The following is an 18,394-nucleotide window of genomic DNA, read 5'->3' as shown; positions in this document are numbered from 1 at the left end:
TATTCGGTTTTTGAACGCAAAGGGCACTGCGCCGATTGAAATCCATCGCTAATTGACTGAAGTCTATGGTGAGTCACGCATGGATGTCAAAAATGTTCGTAAGGGGTGTAGAGGGTTTGCAGCTGGTCGAACCGAAATTCACGACGATCAGAGTGGGAGACCGTCAGTTTCTGAGGAGACAATGTTGAAGGTTGAGCAAAGCATGTGTGAAAATCGGCGGATCACCCTGGATGATCTCTGCACATTGGTTCCTGAGGTTTCCCGAAGCACCACTTACAGAATTTTAATGGAAACATTGAACTACCGGAAGGTATGCACAAGATGCGTGCCACGTATGCTGACAGAGAACCACATGCGGCAACGAGTTGATGCTTCCTGCACATTTCTTCACCACCTTGCAGCTGAACAGGACAACTTTCTGGACTCAGTTGTTACGGGTGACGAAACCTGGGCATACCACTTTACACCTGAGACCAAGCAATAATCACACCCGTAGCGGCATCCTTCTTCATCAAAGCCGCGGAAATTCAAACAAACACAGTTTGCCGGTAAAGTCATGACAACCGTTTTTTGGGATTGGAAAGGGGTATTGTTGGTCAACTTTATGCCCACTGGGACCACAATTAGCGCTGAAAGGACTGTGCTACTCTGAAAAAACTCAAGTGGGTAATTCAGAACCGGAGAAGAGAAATGTTGAGCAAGGGTGTACACATTCTCCATGACAATGCTGACCCACATATTGCTCAGCAAACCGTTGCTCTCCTGCAGCAGTTTCAGTGGAACATAATAGTCCTGACCTGGAGCCCAGTGACTATCACCTGTTCTCTAGGTTAAAAGAACATTTGGCCAGAAAGTGATTCTTTTCCAACGATGAGGTGAAATAAGAGGTTCAGAACTTTCTGAACAGCATGGCGGCGAGCTGGTATGACATGGGCATACAAAAACTGCCACAGCGTCTACAAAAATGCATCAACAGAAATGGTGATTGTGTTGAAAAATAGCTAAATGTTCAAGCTGTAAACTGATGCAAACCATTGTAGAAACAAACCAGTCTATGTACTTATAAAAAAAATAGGAGATCTTACTTTTGGTATTACCCTCGTATTATGGTCTTATTTGCAGCACTGCACAATGGTTCGGGTCTTACCTCATGAACAATATACAAAGGGTGTCATTGCGAAATACCTGCAGAGTAATTAATCAGTCTTCATATGATTGGGAATTAATTACATGTGGTGTTCCTCAGGGTTTTATCTTAGGTCCATTGCTTTTTCTTTTGTACATCATCTGTTACATTGCCAGATGCTAAATTTGTTTTGTTTGCAGCTGATACAAACATTGCAATAAGTAACAAATCAAGAAATGTGATTAGAAATGGCTGCTAATCACATTTCGCTGACATTTATAAATGGTTTAAAGCTTATTCATTGTCATTAGACTGTGAAAAGACCCACTATATGCAGTTCAGGACCTGTAAGAGATTCATTTCCAGCATGTATAACATATGAAGACGTGCATATCGAAGAGGTTGACAGTATTAAACTTTGGGATTACAACTCGATAATAAATTCAGTTCGGTAGGTGTAACACAGAACTGCTGAAGCGCCTAAACAAGTCTGTATTTGCAATATGAATGATATCAGATGTAGGAGATATAAACAAAACAAAAGCTTACATACTTTGCTTACTTTCATTGTGTTATGTCATATGAGATCATACTTGGGATAACTCGACAAATCAAACAAAAGTTTCTAGAGTGCAAAGGTGTGTAATAAGACTCTTTTGTGTTGTTAATTCAAGAACATCATGTAGATGGCTGTTCAAGAAACTGAGTATTGTGACCACTGCTTCTCAGTACGTTTATTCCTTAATGAAATTCGTTGCAAATAAAATGCCTCTTTTACCACCAATAGATCAATACGTAGTGACAATACTAGGAATAAGAACAATCTACATAAAGATCTAAAATCACTTATCTTGGTCCAAAAAGGGGTCCAATATTCAGGAACACACATTTTCAATAAATTTTCATCAGCCATTAAAAACTTGGTTTCAGATAAAGGACAGTTAAAACAGAGTTTGTAATACTTTTTGGAAGACAACTTCCCCTACTCTAAAGATGAATACTTAACAGTGACTTTTAGAACAGCTTAAGTAAAAATGTCTGTTAGATTTCAGTTTTGATGGCACTGGATCACAACAGGTAAGATTAGGTATTTTGCGTATGATAAATTTATTAAAAAAGTGCATAAATTTATGTTTCAATCTGACAGTGTATTAACTCTGTAAATATTAGCAGTTCCAGTTTACTGTAATGTATTCACATATTTTGACAGTCTCCTGACAAATGATCAGGGAAGTGAGTATTATATTCAAATGTTCTATGTTTATTATGTTATACTTTCTGACATGTTCCATATCCATGAGGATTTTTTTTTTTTTTTTGGTCTATGGAACAAAAACAGAACCTAATCTAATCTCTCTAATCTAAACATAGCTCAGAATTGGATAACACTGTAATATTAACTCACTTTGTCTGGTGTGTAGCAGAGAAAAAAAATGCAGAAGATTACCCCTCTTTCCTTCTCATCTAATCGCAGAACACAGTGTTTTTACTAACATTGACAATAATCTTATCATTTTGTATAAAATAGAAAAGGGTACCCATACAGACATCATGGAAGAGAGAGAAATTTTTAACTATGTGCACCACATGAATATTCTTAACAAAGAGAAAAAACTTGAAAAAGAACTAACATTGTTCTCCTTTATGCTTTTCAGAAGCTGTTTGATGTGTTGTAATGTAAATGAATCTAGCATAGTCACAGTTACACAGTATGCATGCCTCACTTATTGTAACACGCCATGTTCAGCAGCTCAGACTTCATTTCGAATCAACACCTTGTTTGCACGAAGAGATGCATTTGCAGAATCTACGTGTTTTTTATTGCTGGCTTTCCAAACTGCGATTTTCTTTCACACCAGATATGTACTCCCCATGTAAGTCCGTGTTATATATATATATATATTACTTTCTTAAATTGTGAATTACTTGCTATAAAACATTATTTTCATATACCATTGATGATGATAGTGGACCAGTTACAATCTCTACTAATTTTACTACATTTGTTTTGAGGATTTTTCATTACTTTCTTTTTTGTCTTATTCATTCTACCTTGTTTTCAATTTTGTTCAGATAACCACTAGAAAATATCCTTGGTGGCCAAAACTGGCCCTAATAGTCAACAAAAGTGCAATTGGTGCTGACATTTGATACCAAGTAATACTACAGTTACACAACTTGCACCACCATGCTCCATATGCTGAAGATGAAATCTTACTATTGTCTATTGTGTATTCATATGTAAGAGGCAAAAAATGTGTTTGTAGTTTAGTTTCCTACTGGTGATGACTTGTTATGCCATAACTTGTTACCGAAACCATTTATGTGGCCTTAGGCTGAAATTATATAACATATACATTTCCATTTGTTTATGGCAGCCTCACTGGGTAAGCTTCTGCTCATTCTCTGTGTGCCATGTACATTAAACATGTGATTATATTCTCACACAACATTCTTTATGTGAAAACTGGTACGTTTGCGAGTCATTTAGCCTAATTTCGCATCCCTACATGTTGCTCTTCACTTAACAACATTTTCACAATTCAAGAACAGAATCAATTCCGTGATATGTTGACTGACTGTACTAAAATAGTTTTCTTTACTTGCTGCATCATTTCAGTTACTAAGCACATTCCTATTCAAAGAATACCACTGTGCTGGCTGGTCTTGCCTCTTCCTGATTGTACTTTGTAAGATGGTATAAAACTGCACAATTCACTCAAAACCAATGGCTTTTTTTCAGTGACTAATCATTTTTCATTGTCACAATTTGAGAATTTTGATTTACTGCTGAAAACAAATCAAGACGAATAGCTTAACGAAATAAGAAATACTAGTACACTGAAAAACAAGTATTTTGTGCTTTATAAATGTGAATGTATTATACAGCTCTGAGTAGCTATAGAAAAGACTGTTCAAAATGTACATAAAAACTGTTTATATTTCAGTTCCTGTACATTACAAACATATGAAAAACAAACACAACCAAAGTCAACATAAAAAAACACAAGGTTTGTGAATGGCAGTTTCACAAAAACATGGAATTGGAGTTGTTCCCAACATATTAAAATTCTTTACAATTATTTGATGACACATTATGATCAGTGATCAGTAGATCTATCTCACTTTGATGGCAGCACACTGACATTTGTCAACACTTTATTGTCCATTTTTGCAAATACCTATTGCAATGACAACACTTATTCAGGAATGATTGATGGGACTGTGTTGTTGTTGTTGTTGTTGTTGTTGTTGTTCCTGCTGCTGTTGCTGCTGCTGCTGCAGCTGCTGCGGTCCGTCCTGGATTTGTTTGGGTGGTAGTGGCATTGGCATTTCTAATTCGGTCCTATTAGACAAAGAAGTGGTGCCTTCATTTACCAAGGTGTGCACTGAAGCTGCATCAGTGTGAACAGATGTGATATCAGTGGCTGGCTGCCACGCCATTTCAGGTGTTTCAGGTGTCTGTGGAAATTCAGCAGCCACTGGAAAGTGAGAAGGATAATCTTATTTGTACATGTTAATCACATAATAAAAAACTATAAAACACTGTACCAGCATCACTATACAACACTGTACTAGCACAATCAACATCCTTATTTGCAAAAGCCCTGAAAAATACTAGTCCAGACATTCTTAAAACCTTTAAGTAAATGGATAAAATAGCAAATAGTGGTACAAAATCTGGTGGTTAAGCCCAGTGTTCGAAAGCTTAAGGAAACTAAGAAAGGAAAAGGAAGAGAACGAAAACCTCAACCCATACAAATGATTATTCTTCTGAACTTGAATCAAAGGAACTGAGGTTATGTGATTAAGACAAAACTATATATAATGTTGAGAGACATGCATGGTCATACAAGAAATGAGGCAAACATGAACTAGTATTTTTCTTAAGGGAAAATGTTTCTGCAGTTCTTACATGGCAGGAAATCCCCATTCCTTTAGTGTTTGGAGAGGAACCAAGTCATTCTAGATTAGAAAATAAAGGACCAGACAGAAGCATGACCATGCTGTTCATGCCCCCTCTCTGCGAGGACTCCTGCCAACCCTAGCAAGTCATTCTTAATTTATTATCATGTCCTACTTAATATGTCCACTGCCTTCCAGTCTCACCATGATCTTTCCCTCTGTGTCCAACTATTTCACAAAATAGAGAAAAAAAAAATAGATTTACTCACTAGCTTTATGGCCACATCTACATGAATATTCTGCACACCACTGACGAGCATGGCAGAGGGGTACTGCCCATTGCACCTCGTATTAGAGTTTCTCCCATTTGATTCATGTATCACGTGGGAAGAAAGAGCACTTAAATGCCTCTGTGCACACTGTAATTAAACTAATCATGTTTTCAGGGTCACTACAGAAGTGACACACAGGAGTCCCATTAGTCTGACAACACTTTCACATTTTGTAATGCTGTTCTTTGTATATGTTCTATGCCCCGTGTTATGCCTGTACTTATATGGTATGTGTATCAAACATTTGAGCAATGTTTTATAACTGATCACATGATCTGCCATCTGCTTTCCACTTTGAAATATTATCAGGATCTGACTGAATATTTGTGCAGCTTTTTTCAAACAGTAAATTATTGTAAGTAACTGCTTCATCTGTAAAAAGTCTGATGATGTTATTCATTTTCTCTCCCAGGTCACTAAGACACAAACAAGCAGCACTAATTAATGTACAATCTAAGGAATGCTCCAGGGCCCAACAGAATCCCCGTAAGATTCTATACTTAATATGAGTTAGCCTCTCTTTTGAATACAATCAACGGATATATCCTTTGAACAAAAACCCTCATCCAGTAATTGAAAGAAAGCACAAGCCACACCTGTTTACAAGAAGGGTAGTAGAAGTGATCCACAAAACTACCATCCAGTATCCTTAATACTAACAGTAACCTCAAACTTTTGCAGATTACACAGTTATCTATAATGAAGTAGTATCTGAAAGAAGCTGCATAAATATTCAGTCAGATCTTGATAAGATTTCAACTTGATGTAAAGATTGACGACTTGCTTTACATGTTCAGAAATTTAAAACTGTGCACTTCGCAAAACGAAAAAATGCAGTATCTTTTGGCTATATCATGAGTCACAGCTACCATCCGTCAACTCATAGCTGGGTGTAGCGCTTTGTAGAGATATGAAGGGGAATGATCACATAACGCTCAGTTGTGGTTAAAGCAGGTGATCAGTTTACTGCTAGAATACTAGGGAAGTGCAATTGACTAAATAGAAGATTTCTGACAAATCACTCGTGCAACCCACCCAAAAATACTGTCTAAGTGTGTGGTATCTGTACGAAGTTGGACTAACAGGGGATATTGAATGTATAACAGGGGATATTGAATGTATACAGAGAAGAGCAGCAAGTGTATACCTGTCCTTTTTTCCACCGAAGGTAAGTCTTTCTGCTCCCGGGATTGGAATGACTCCTTACCCTCTCCCTTAAAACCCCCATCCTTTCGTCTTTCCCTCTCCTTCCCTCTTTCCTGATGAAGCAACCGTTGGTTGCGAAAGCTTGAAATTTTGTGTGTGTGTTTGTGTTTGTGTTTTTTTATTGTGCCTATCTACCAGCGCTTTTCCGTTTGGTAAGTCATGGAATATTTGTTTTTAATATATTTTTCCCATGTGGAATGTTTCTTTCTATTTTATATAATGAAAGTGCTAGCGGGTTGATAGACACATGAACAAACACAAACATACACACAAAATTCAAGCTTTCGCAACCAACGGTTGCTTCATCAGGAAAGAGGGAAGGAGGGGGAAAGACGAAAGGATGTGGGTTTTAAGGGAGAGGGTAAGCAGTCATTCCAATCCCAGGAGCGGAAAGACTTACCTTAGGGGGAAAAAAGGACAGGTATACACTCGCGCGCGCACACACACACATATCCATCTGCACATACACAGACACAAGCAGACATTTGTAAAGGCAAAGAGTTTGGGCAGAGATGTCAGTCGAGGCGGAAGTACAGAGGTAATGATGATGCTGAAAGACAGGTGAGGTATGAGCGGCGGCAACTTGAAATTAGCAGAGGTTGAGGCCTGGCGGATAACGAGAAGAGAGGATATACTGTAGGGCAAGTCCCCATCTCCGGAGTTCTGACAGGTTGGTGTTAGTGGGAAGTATCCAGATAACCCGGACGGTGTAACACTGTGCCAAGATGTGCTGGCCGTGCATCAAGGCATGTTTAGCCACAGGGTGATCCTCATTACCAACAAACACTGTCTGCCTGTGTCCATTCATGTGAATGGATAGTTTGTTGCTGGTCATTCCCACATAGAAAGCTTCACAGTGTAGGCAGGTCAGTTGGTAAATCACGTGGGTGCTTTCACACGTGGCTCTGCCTTTGATTGTGTACACCTTCCGGGTTACAGGACTGGAGTAGGTGGTGGTGGGAGGGTGCATGGGACAGGTTTTACACTGGGGGCGGTTACAAGGGTAGGAGCAAGAGGGTAGGGAAGGTGGTTTGGGGATTTCATAGGGATGAACTAAGAGGTTACAAAGGTTAGGTGGACTGCGGAAAGACACTCTTGGTGGAGTGGGGAGGATTTCATGAAGGATGGATCTCATTTCAGGGCAGGATTTGAGGAAGTCGTATCCCTGCTGGAGAGCCACATTCAGAGTCTGATCCAGTCCTGGAAAGTATCCTGTCACAAGTGGGGCACTTTTGGGATTCTTCTGTGGGAGGTTCTGGGTTTGAGGGGGTGAGGAAATGGCTCTGGTTATTTGCTTCTGTACCAGGTCGGGAGGGTAGTTGCGGGATGCGAAAGCTGTTATCAGGTTGTTGGTGTAATGGTTCAGGGATTCAGGGCTGGAGCAGATTCGTTTGCCACGAAGACCTAGGCTGTAGGGAAGGGACCGTTTGATGTGGAATGGATGGCAGCTATCATAATGGAGGTACTGTTGCTTGTTGGTGGGTTTGATGTGGATGGACGTGTGAAGCTGGCCATTGGACAGGTGGAGGTCACCGTCAAGGAAATTGGCATGGGATTTGGAGTAGGACCAGGTGAATCTGATGGAACCAAAGGAGTTGAGGTTGGAGAGGAAATTCTGGAGTTGTTCTTCACTGTGAGTCCAGATCATGAAGATGTCATCAATAAATCTGTACCAAACTTTGGGTTGGCAGGCCTGGGTAACCAAGAAGGCCTCCTCTTAGCGACCCATGAATAGGTTGGCGTACGAGGGGGCCATCCTGGTACCCATGGCTGTTCCCTTTAATTGTTGGTATGTCTGGCCTTCAAAAGTGAAGAAGTTGTGGGTCAGGATGAAGCTGGCTAAGGTAATGAGGAAAGAGGTTTTAGGTAGGGTGGCAGGTGGTCGGCGTGAAAGGAAGTGCTCCATCGCAGCGAGGCCCTGGACGTACGGAATATTTGTGTATAAGGAAGTGGCATCAATGGTTACAAGGATGGTTTCCGGGGGTAACAGATTGGGTAAGGATTCCAGGCGTTCGAGAAAGTGGTTGGTGTCTTTGATGAAGGATGGGAGACTGCATGTAATGGGTTGAAGGTGTTGATCTACGTAGGCAGAGATACGTTCTGTGGGGGCTTGGTAACCAGCTACAATGGGGCGGCCGGGATGATTAGGTTTGTGAATTTTAGGAAGAAGGTAGGGGTGCGGGGTGTCGGTGGGGTCAGGAGGTTGATTGAGTCAGGTGAAAGGTTTTGTAGGGGGCCTAAGGTTCTGAGGATTCCTTGAAGCTCCGCCTGGACATCAGGAATGCAAACTTTGTATGTGGTGTTGTCTGAAAGCTGACGCAGTCCCTCAGCCACATACTCCTGACGATCAAGTACCACGGTCGTGGAACCCTTGTCCGCCGGAAGAATGACGATGGATCGGTCAGCCTTCAGATCACGGATAGCCTGCGCTTCAGCAGTGGTGATGTTGGGAGTAGGATTAAGGTTTTTTAAGAAGGATTGAGAGGCAAGGCTGGAAGTCAGAGATTCCTGGAATGGACACAGGCAGACAGTGTTTGTTGGTAATGAGGATCACCCTGTGGCTAAACATGCCTTGGTGCACGGCCAGCACATCTTGGCACAGTGTTACAACGTCCGGGTTATCTGGATACTTCCCACTAACACCAACCTGTCAGAACTCCGGAGATGGGAACTTGCCCTTCAGCATATCCTCTCTTATCGCTATCCGCCAGGCCTCAATCTCCGCTAATTTCTAATTTCAATTTGCCGCCGCTCATACCTCACCTGTCTTTTAACATCATCTTTGCCTCTGTACTTCCGCCCCGACTGACATCTCTGCCCAAACAAATGTCTGCTTGTGTCTGTGTATATGCGGATGGATATGTGTGTGTGTGTGTGTGTGTGCGCGCGGAGTGTATACCTGTCCTTTTTTCCCCCTAAGATAAGTCTTTCCGCTCCCGGGATTGGAATGACTCCTTACCCTCTCCCTTAAAACCCACGTCCTTTCGTCTTTCCCTCTCCTTCCCTCTTTCCTGACGAAGCAACCGTTTGTTGCGAAAGCTTGAATTTTGTGTGTATGTTTGTGTGTCTATCGACCTGTCAGCGCATATATATATATATATATATATATATATATATATATATATATATATATGAATATAATAGAGGGAAACGTTCCACGTGGGAAAAATATATTTAAAAAGAAAGATGATGAGACTTACCAAACAAAAGCGCTGGCAGGTCGATAGACACACAGACAAACACAAACATACACACAAAATCTAGCTTTCGCAACCAATGGTTGCCTCGTCAGGAAAGAGGGAAGGAGAGGGAAAGACAAAAGGATTTGGGTTTTAAGGGAGAGGGTAAGGAGTCATTCCAATCCCGGGAGCGGAAAGACTTACCTTAGGGGGAAAAAAGGAGGGAAAAAAGGACAGGTATACACTCGCACACACACACATATGAGGATGGATATGTGTGTGTGTGCGAGTGTATACCTGTCCTTTTTTCCCTCCTTTTTTCCCCCTAAGGTAAGTCTTTCCGCTCCCGGGATTGGAATGACTCCTTACCCTCTCCCTTAAAACCCAAATCCTTTTGTCTTTCCCTCTCCTTCCCTCTTTCCTGACGAGGCAACCATTGGTTGCGAAAGCTAGATTTTGTGTGTATGTTTGTGTTTGTCTGTGTGTCTATCGACCTGCCAGCGCTTTTGTTTGGTAAGTCTCATCATCTTTCTTTTTAAATATATATATATATATATATATATATATATATATATATATATATATATATATATATATATATATATATATATATGCTGCATCCCCCAAAGAGAAATCTTCAATGCCATAAATTTTAGTTGATTTCCCACACAATTGTACTTTTTGGCAATAAGCTTAAGTGTGGCACTGGGTCAAAATTTTTTTTGGAAGTCAATAAATATTGTACTTAACACAATACCTATATCCACAACTTTCAGGATACATGTGAGAAAAGCATGAGTTTGGTTCCACATTACACATTTTTGAAAGCTGTGTTGGATGGCATGGAGGTCATTCTACTTGAGATAACTCACTATGTTTGAGAACGGAACATCTTCTAAAATTCTACAACAGATCAGCAATGATACTGGACAATAGTTTTATGAATCATTTATGCTACCATTGGCCATATTGTGACAGCTTACTGACACTATCACGTTTTATGCTTTTCTCCTGCTGCACTTTCACATGTCTCTTTCTTACACCCCCTCTCAACTGTATATTTTATTAAGACATCCTTTTCAACAAAGAACCATTATATGCATCTACTCTGCAAAAGAAGGAAGAATTAGGGTTAAAGTTCCATCGACAATATGGTAGTTAAAGACTGAGAAGTTCTGATTGGAGGGGGATGGAATAGAAAAATGACCCTGTGTTTCAAAGGAGCTTTATTAGATTTTTTTTATTTAATTTAAAGAACACTGTGGAAAGTTTACACATTGATACCCAGAAAGTTAATTGAACACTTCTCCTTCTGAGTGAAAGTCCAGCATCTTGACAACTTACCTGTCTCACTTGGTACTTGGTTGAACTAAATGATTGGCGGCTACTTGTTTTAGTCTGTATTAGTACTTTTGTAAAGAATTGCACTGTTCAGAGGGTCTAATGGTTAAAAAGATTTTTGAATTTGCTGTTCTCCCTTGAGCGCAAAAACAACCATCTCCACAGTAAAGGAGATACAGAAGTCATGCCCACTTCACACGCACTCCTGTCACACTTCCCTACTGATCCCTGAATAGCCCCATTCCTTCTAGGCCCTTGTAAATTTTTTCACTGATCTTTATGGCTAGGGCTTTTTGTCAGCTTCTGTTCGTAGATGTGAGTGGCTACTTAGTTAGTTAGTAGCAGCTATTTTATCTTGTTACATCATTTTAAAAAATCAAACAGAACAACTATGATATGTAGAGAAACTACTAGCCAACAAGTACGAAGGTCACTCCAAAAGAAAGGCACAAAATCCATCTTTTATTCTACATGTTTGAAAGTTTTGCAGTGTGTAGATACATCCTTTAGGAACAATATTTTCATTTCTCCACATAATTTCCATCACTCTCAACTGCATTATGCCATCTTGGAACCAGCACCAGTATACCCGCACGGTGAAATTCTGGACCAACCTGTTGCAGCTACTGTTTGGCACTGTACACAAGGCAGTCATCATCTTCAAACTTTGTTACACGAAGAGAGTCTTTCAGTTTCCCAAAGAGATGATAGTCACATGGAGTCAGGTCAGGTCTGTAAGGCGGGTGTTTCAGTGTTGTCCATCCGAGTTTTGTGATCGCTTCCATGGATTTTTGACTGACATGTGGCCGTGCATTGTCGTGCAACAGAGAAACATTATGCTTTTGCTGATGTGGTCGAACACGACTCAGTTGAGCTTGAAGTTTCTTCAGTGTCAACGCATATGCATCAGAATTTATGGTGGTTCCACTTGGCATGATGTCCACAAGCAAGAGTCCTTCGGAATCGAAAAACACTGTAGCCATAACTTTACCAGCAGAAGGTGTGGTTTTGAATTTTTTTTCTTGGGTGAATTTGCATGATGCTACTCCATTGATTGCCTCTTCGTCTCTGGTGAAAAATGATTGAGCCATGTTTCATCACCTGTCACAATTCTTCCAAGAAATTCATCTCCACCATTCTCGTACTGTTCCAAAAGTTCACTGCATACTGTTTTTCTTGTTTCTTTTTGAGCCACTGTCAACATCCTGGGAACCCACCTGGCACAAACCTTTTTTACCGCCTACACTTTCAGTATTCTGCAAACACTTCCTTCCCCTATCCCAATGTAGCATGACAATTCATTCACTGTGATGTGTCCGTCAGCAGTCACCAATTCGTTAAATCTCTCTGCACATTGTCGGGAGTGTGTGCAGTGCGAGGCCTGCCGCTGCAAGGACGATCCTCAATATTGCAGTGCCCCCTTTCATCACGTAACCTGCTTGCCCACCGACTAACTGTACTGCAATCAACACCAGCATCTCCATACACCGTTTTCAACCTCTTGTGGATGTTTCCCACCATCTCATTTTCACAGCACACGAATTCTATGACATCATGTTGCTTCTGACGAACGTTAAGTGTAGCAGCCACCTTGAAGACATGCTGTGACAGTGCCACTCACGGGAACAGTTTGAACTAAGTTTGAAAACAAGCGGGAAGGATGTGTCTACACACTGTAAAACTTTCACACATGCAGAATGAAAACTGTATTTTTACAAAAATAGTGTGGATTTCTTTTGGTTATTAATACATTCTTATTATTTGCGAATGATTTAGAAGAGCCATGAAACTTATTGTGTCACTTTTAAAAGCTGCATGAAAAATTGTACTCATAAAGGATCCACTACAGTACCACATGGGGACCTTATTTAAGACTCATTTTGAGAACAAAATGCTTGGATTCTGATGAATAATTACCGCAAGTTTGGTGTATGAGGTGAACATCAGAACTCTAAGAAGGTGCACATTGGCAGCGTGTATATCAGACTTGTGAGTAATGTAAGCTTTGGTACTGCAGTCTCCAGTTAGAGCGATGCTTGGCAGGAGAGTGTTGAGATCAGCATTGTAATCTATTTAGATGTTTTAAAGTAAATGACTGTTTTGGATCGAAGGTGGATCCAAGTGAGGGACCGAAACATTGCTTGTCTTATTAAGTAACCTAAGTTGGCCCCCAGCAAGTTTAACAATTATTTGCAGTTATAATGGGTAACTGACACACTGGTAGTGTCCATGAGAGAACTCTGGAGATACTGTTAAGTGTCTGTAGTAAGGGAAAGATTGACTGTGGAGCTTTTCAGTTGGACACTTATGAATCGTGGTAATTGCAGTTCACTTCTTATGATATTTTCCAGTTCTACTTGTTGTGGCAAAATCGCCCATAGTATTTACATAATTTAGCTTAAGACATCATTATGTGGTTTGGTGTGGCCCTCCCAAGAGTTTAAAGTCCCAAATATTCTCTTACTGTTGATGAGGTTGCAGTGCAACAGTTGTTGATTTGTCTCTTGTCTACCCCCTGCTGTCTGGTGCGGTCCGGTATAGTTGAGGTGTTCATCTACTCCCTCGCCTGTTTTAAGATTTGCGAGCCACATCCTCATTGACATATAATCCCAGTATGCAATTTGTGTAAGTTCATTGCACCCTGTTAACATTTTGTACATTGTGAAACAATCTTTCCCACGCTGCAAGTGATTCTGAAGGAGATATGGTGCACAACAGCGCATGACCATGACGAAACCATAACATATGTATTGTAATTTTTTTTATTTTTTTTAATGGATGTAACCATTGAGCTCAAGAGTTGATTTCTGCATTTTTTCGATTTATTTTGAAAATAAAAGATTTACATACCTGGTTAAATATAACATCTATGCTTAATTATTTGTCATAATTCGTTGGGTGTAGTATGCATCACATGTAGGGAGGTTTATGGTGTAAAGCGCTGAAAAGGAAGTAAAGTATTTTGTGATCTGGTGCACATCATAGAGGCTACGGGGTTTGAGTGTACGTTGATATTAAATCAGCTTCTATTGCATTTAAGTTGTTGTTTTAATTAAAATTTTGTGGTCAATATTTTATTTCCTTAAGAGTTCATAGGTGATACCTAGGAAAATTTTAGTATTCCATGGGGTGTTAGAACCTTTTATTTAACCTTCAATAATGCATGTGGCATTAGAACCTTTTATTTAATCTTGCATAATGCAATTTGTATTTTTTTTCCCCTTTGCTTAAAAAGGGATTTTGAGTTTTAAGCATTGGAAACTGATTTTGACAGCTGTCCTTTGATCTGTTAAAATAATGCTTCAGAAACTTTCATTAAGAAACTATATTGAGGATATTGCTGTTCATGATAACGAATGTTCACTTGCTATTTAAAAGCACGTTAATCAAGTTGTAAAACTTTAAAGATAAAAAAAAAGAAACTTTTACTAGAGAAACTGTGCCTGCCCGTACTCGCCACAACTTCCACATATTCAAGGTATTAGCCTTTGGGCATTGTCTGTTTTCCCTGGTATCTATCCTAGCTTATGTCGGCCAGGGCCATGTCAATTAGGGAAAAAAAATCAGAAGTAACAATAAAAAGCTAACTTCTCCTTTGAAGTTATCAGGTACACAGTTCAGTATGAAATAGTCCACCGCCCCCTCCACCAGATGTTAATTGATTAACAGGTTATGAAATAGTGGTTTTGTAAAAAATATAAGTACAAAAAAAGAAAAACAGGAACACTCACTGGCATTCTGCTGTTTTTGTGGTGGCACCTTGACAGGCACAGCGCGGTTATAATGCATTTTTCCAGTTATCCTCAAATAGTTGAGTGGTACAAATCCAGCCTTCTGTCCATCAACAGTAGCTAGAACCCACCCACTCTGCTGTGCATTGGGTGCCTGGAAGTTCATAGGTGCTACAAGAACTCTGTCACCAGCACAGACAGAAAGTTCCTCCTCGTTTGCTGCCTTGAAATCATATTCCGCAACAGCAAGTGTTACAGGCTGCTTACTCTTCTTCCATTCAGCAAGGCTAAAACCTGGATAAGGAAAAGATATGTATCAGCTCCTGCTATAAGTAATCATTCATCCATATATGTGTTATGGAGTAAAACATTTTTGAGCAGCAAATACAATCAGAAACTAATTTGTTTTCATGGCACTGAATTCATGTATACTGTTTTAATTTTTCACAAATTAGCAAATGAAGTGAGTTCATAATAGAGTTTTCTTACAAATTACACACATGGGCAATGGGTACACATCAGTTCAGTGGAACTGCTCAGCAGAGCGAACATGACCTGTAATTAGCCATACTGTTGCTAGTTGTGCTCTGTGTACATACTGGAATATCTTCTCCGTTGTGTAACAGGTCTTTCCAATTCTCATTTTCACTTTGAAGCATAAGCTACTATACTTGATTTTTCCTAAATGGATCTGTAATAGAAGGTGGCGGAACTGGTGATTAAGGTGTACATCTTCAATTCTCTTACTTCTGCCATCGTCCTGGCAGATATTTCAGCAACTTTGATGCTGAAGACCCAGTCATAAATGTTACTGTGCATCAAATTTGTGGTACTGGGTGACTCAGTATCAGTCCGTTAATGTAGACCTTAGTAGACTACATAAAAATGTCGGCCAGTGCCACAATTGTATGCTGTGGATACCATCTCATATTGGGATTTATAGTAATGACACGATAGACCATCTCGCCAACATAGGTACTTCAATACAAAAAACGTAACATCAAGCACTATCATCCATCCATGCAAAAAATAATAAAAAAAGGATTCAAACATAAATAATATTCAGGTAGAAGATATACTAAACATTTATGTATCAGAGCAGATGTGCTTTGCTATTAATCAATCTTGCAGAATGTAACTTAAAGAAAATTTTTATTTATGAGCACCACCTATTACAAATAAGGAAGATTGAAATTTCAACCATTTCTAAATCAACCAGCACATCGGTGTCCAACACTATGCTTCATATTTATTTTATAAATAGAAAAAAGTGCACTACATCTCTTGCTAGGTCCTGTCAAAATTGCACAATAGACATAATCTATCACATCTCATTATCTGACACCCCACCATGCACTATGGTCTCCTGCCAACAAGTACTGAAATCTACATGAGTTTGTTCTCTTATATTCATCCTTGATTCGTAGCCACTTGCTTGCAGTAGTGGTGTAAACCTGTACTATGAAACTGCAGAGGAACCATAGAACTTTGCAATAGCAGTTATCACTAATATGGACTTTCATAATTAAGTGACACGGCAATCCTACGAAACTAAAGAGACTCCACCTGAACAGACTTTGGAAGGCCCAGGCTGACCACCATGTCATCCTCAGCTAACAGCTCCCACTGGATATGGGTATGTAGGAGCATGTGGTCAGCACACCATTCTCCCCTCCATTGTCAGCTGCTACTCATGAATCAAGAAGCGCCTCAATTGGCCTCATGTGGGCCGAGTGCATCCCACTTGCTGGCAGTGGTAAGCAGACCCAGACATCACGCATCCTAGTGCTGGCCAAGCACAACACTACTTAACTTTGCTGATTGGACGAGAACTGGTGTTACCATTGTGGCAAGCATAAACAATCTGCTCATGTTAGGATCACTTGGCTCCAACACAGTGCACTCAGAACCACACAGAACACTGCTCTGACCATGACTGACACTTGCAACATATCGAAGGCAGTAAAAAAAGGGGCCATTCGTGGACAAATAGAACAGCACCACTTGTGGGCTTGGACAACATATGCATTTATGTTCACGATGCATTTCGCGCAGTGTTCCTACATGCTGTGTCTAAAAAGTTCGGTGAATGTTACCTGACAACAAACAAAACAACTGATACAAACAAATGTTCTTTATTGCCCTTCAAAATAGTCGCCACCTGCTACAACACACTTTTTGACAACGTTCATACAGCTTCAGGAAACTATCACCAAAGGCCTCCTGTGTAATCGGTCTCAGAATGGCTGTCACATGATCTTTGATGGCGTTCGTGTCCACACAACATTCACCTTTCATGGATGCCTTCAAGTGGAGAAATAGAAAGAAGTCTTCAGGAACCAGATCAGAGGAGTACAGATGGTGTTCGAGAACATTTACCATCTTCTGCACCAGAAATTGGTGCACACGGACTGAACAGTGTGTAGAAGCATTGTCATGGAGCAATGGAGCAGCATCCATTTTCCAGTCCTGTGCAACTCTGGCCAAACCTGCTGGATATGCTGTAGCAATCTATTCAAAACAGACTAGTAAAATGCTGAATTAATGGTTTGGCCTGCAGGACAAATTCCTTGTAAATGATGGCACTGCTGTCAAAGAAGACGCTCAACAGTGTTTTCACCTTGCTTTTTTGCAGGCAGCTTGTTTTATTGGCTGCGGGGAACACTGTGAATACCATGACATCGACTGCCGTTTTGATTCCAGATCGAACTGGTATTAACAGGTCTCATTTCCCATGACTATGGTGTTCAGAAGCAAGGATCCCAATCATACATGGAAATCAAATCACCAGCAGTTTCCATCCATTTTGCTTTCTGCTTGTCTGTGAGCTTGTGCAGCACAAATCGGAGGCAGATTTTCCACTTACCCAAATCACTGTGGACAATGGTGTGCCCCATGTCCTTGCTAATGCCCAATTCCTCCACAATCAAACTGAGAGTCCGTCCCAATATTGTGCCAGTATTTGTTGCACTTTCTCAATCTTTTCTGGTGTTCTGTTTGTTGATGGCCAACCTGAACACGGCTCAACCTCAGTTGTTTCCTCCCCTTCATGGAAGTGTTTAAACCATTTGTAAACACATTTTCTGCTCATGGCTTCCCTCCTGTACACCTGCACCAATATTCTATGTGTCTCCGTTACAGTCTTCCCCAATTTGTAACAGAACTTGATGTTTACACATTGCTCCACTGTGCTGTGACACTTCCTCTCACACTGACTCCATGCAACTGCTCTCAGTCTGATTACACAGCCAGTCACATGCAGTGCATGCTGTGTTTCAATTCTCCTCAAGTCTCTGAAGACCCCTGTGCATGCACTCACACATGTGCAAAGTTGCCATTCGTATATGACACCAATCAACAAACTTTTTAGACACACCATGTATATTTTTGTCCAGCTCCCATAGCTGTATACGACTACTTTGGCATAAACACCACAGGAATTCATGAGTAGTTCATTTTTTAAAATGAACTAGTGTGCCAAACTTCCAGTACTTAAGGGTTGTAACTTTTGCAAAATGGTTTCACTTTTCAAACAAGTAACACCTTTTAAGCTTTTACAAACGACCATTAAAT

General features: G+C 40.3%; 1 protein-coding gene across 4 annotated transcripts in view; it reads right to left on the bottom strand.

The window, feature by feature from the left end:
* Positions 1-2,453: 2,453 nt before the first annotated feature.
* The window catches only part of LOC126092322 (probable peroxisomal membrane protein PEX13), an 86,274-nt gene continuing 70,333 nt past the window's right edge, over positions 2,454-18,394 (bottom strand). For all 4 annotated transcript variants that reach the window (XM_049907854.1, XM_049907857.1, XM_049907856.1 and 1 more), the window contains exons 5-6: positions 14,822-15,115; positions 2,454-4,608 (exon numbers count right to left, since the gene is read on the bottom strand). In XM_049907854.1, coding sequence (XP_049763811.1) covers positions 4,331-4,608; positions 14,822-15,115 — 572 coding nt within the window. In that variant the 3' untranslated portion in view covers positions 2,454-4,330. The remainder of the gene's footprint in view (positions 4,609-14,821; positions 15,116-18,394) is intronic.

This window comes from Schistocerca cancellata, chromosome 7, assembly GCF_023864275.1.
Source record: "Schistocerca cancellata isolate TAMUIC-IGC-003103 chromosome 7, iqSchCanc2.1, whole genome shotgun sequence".
NCBI classification, from domain to species: domain Eukaryota; kingdom Metazoa; phylum Arthropoda; class Insecta; order Orthoptera; family Acrididae; genus Schistocerca; species Schistocerca cancellata.
Note: the sequence above shows the minus strand (reverse complement) of the source record. Positions and strands in the feature narration are given on the sequence as shown.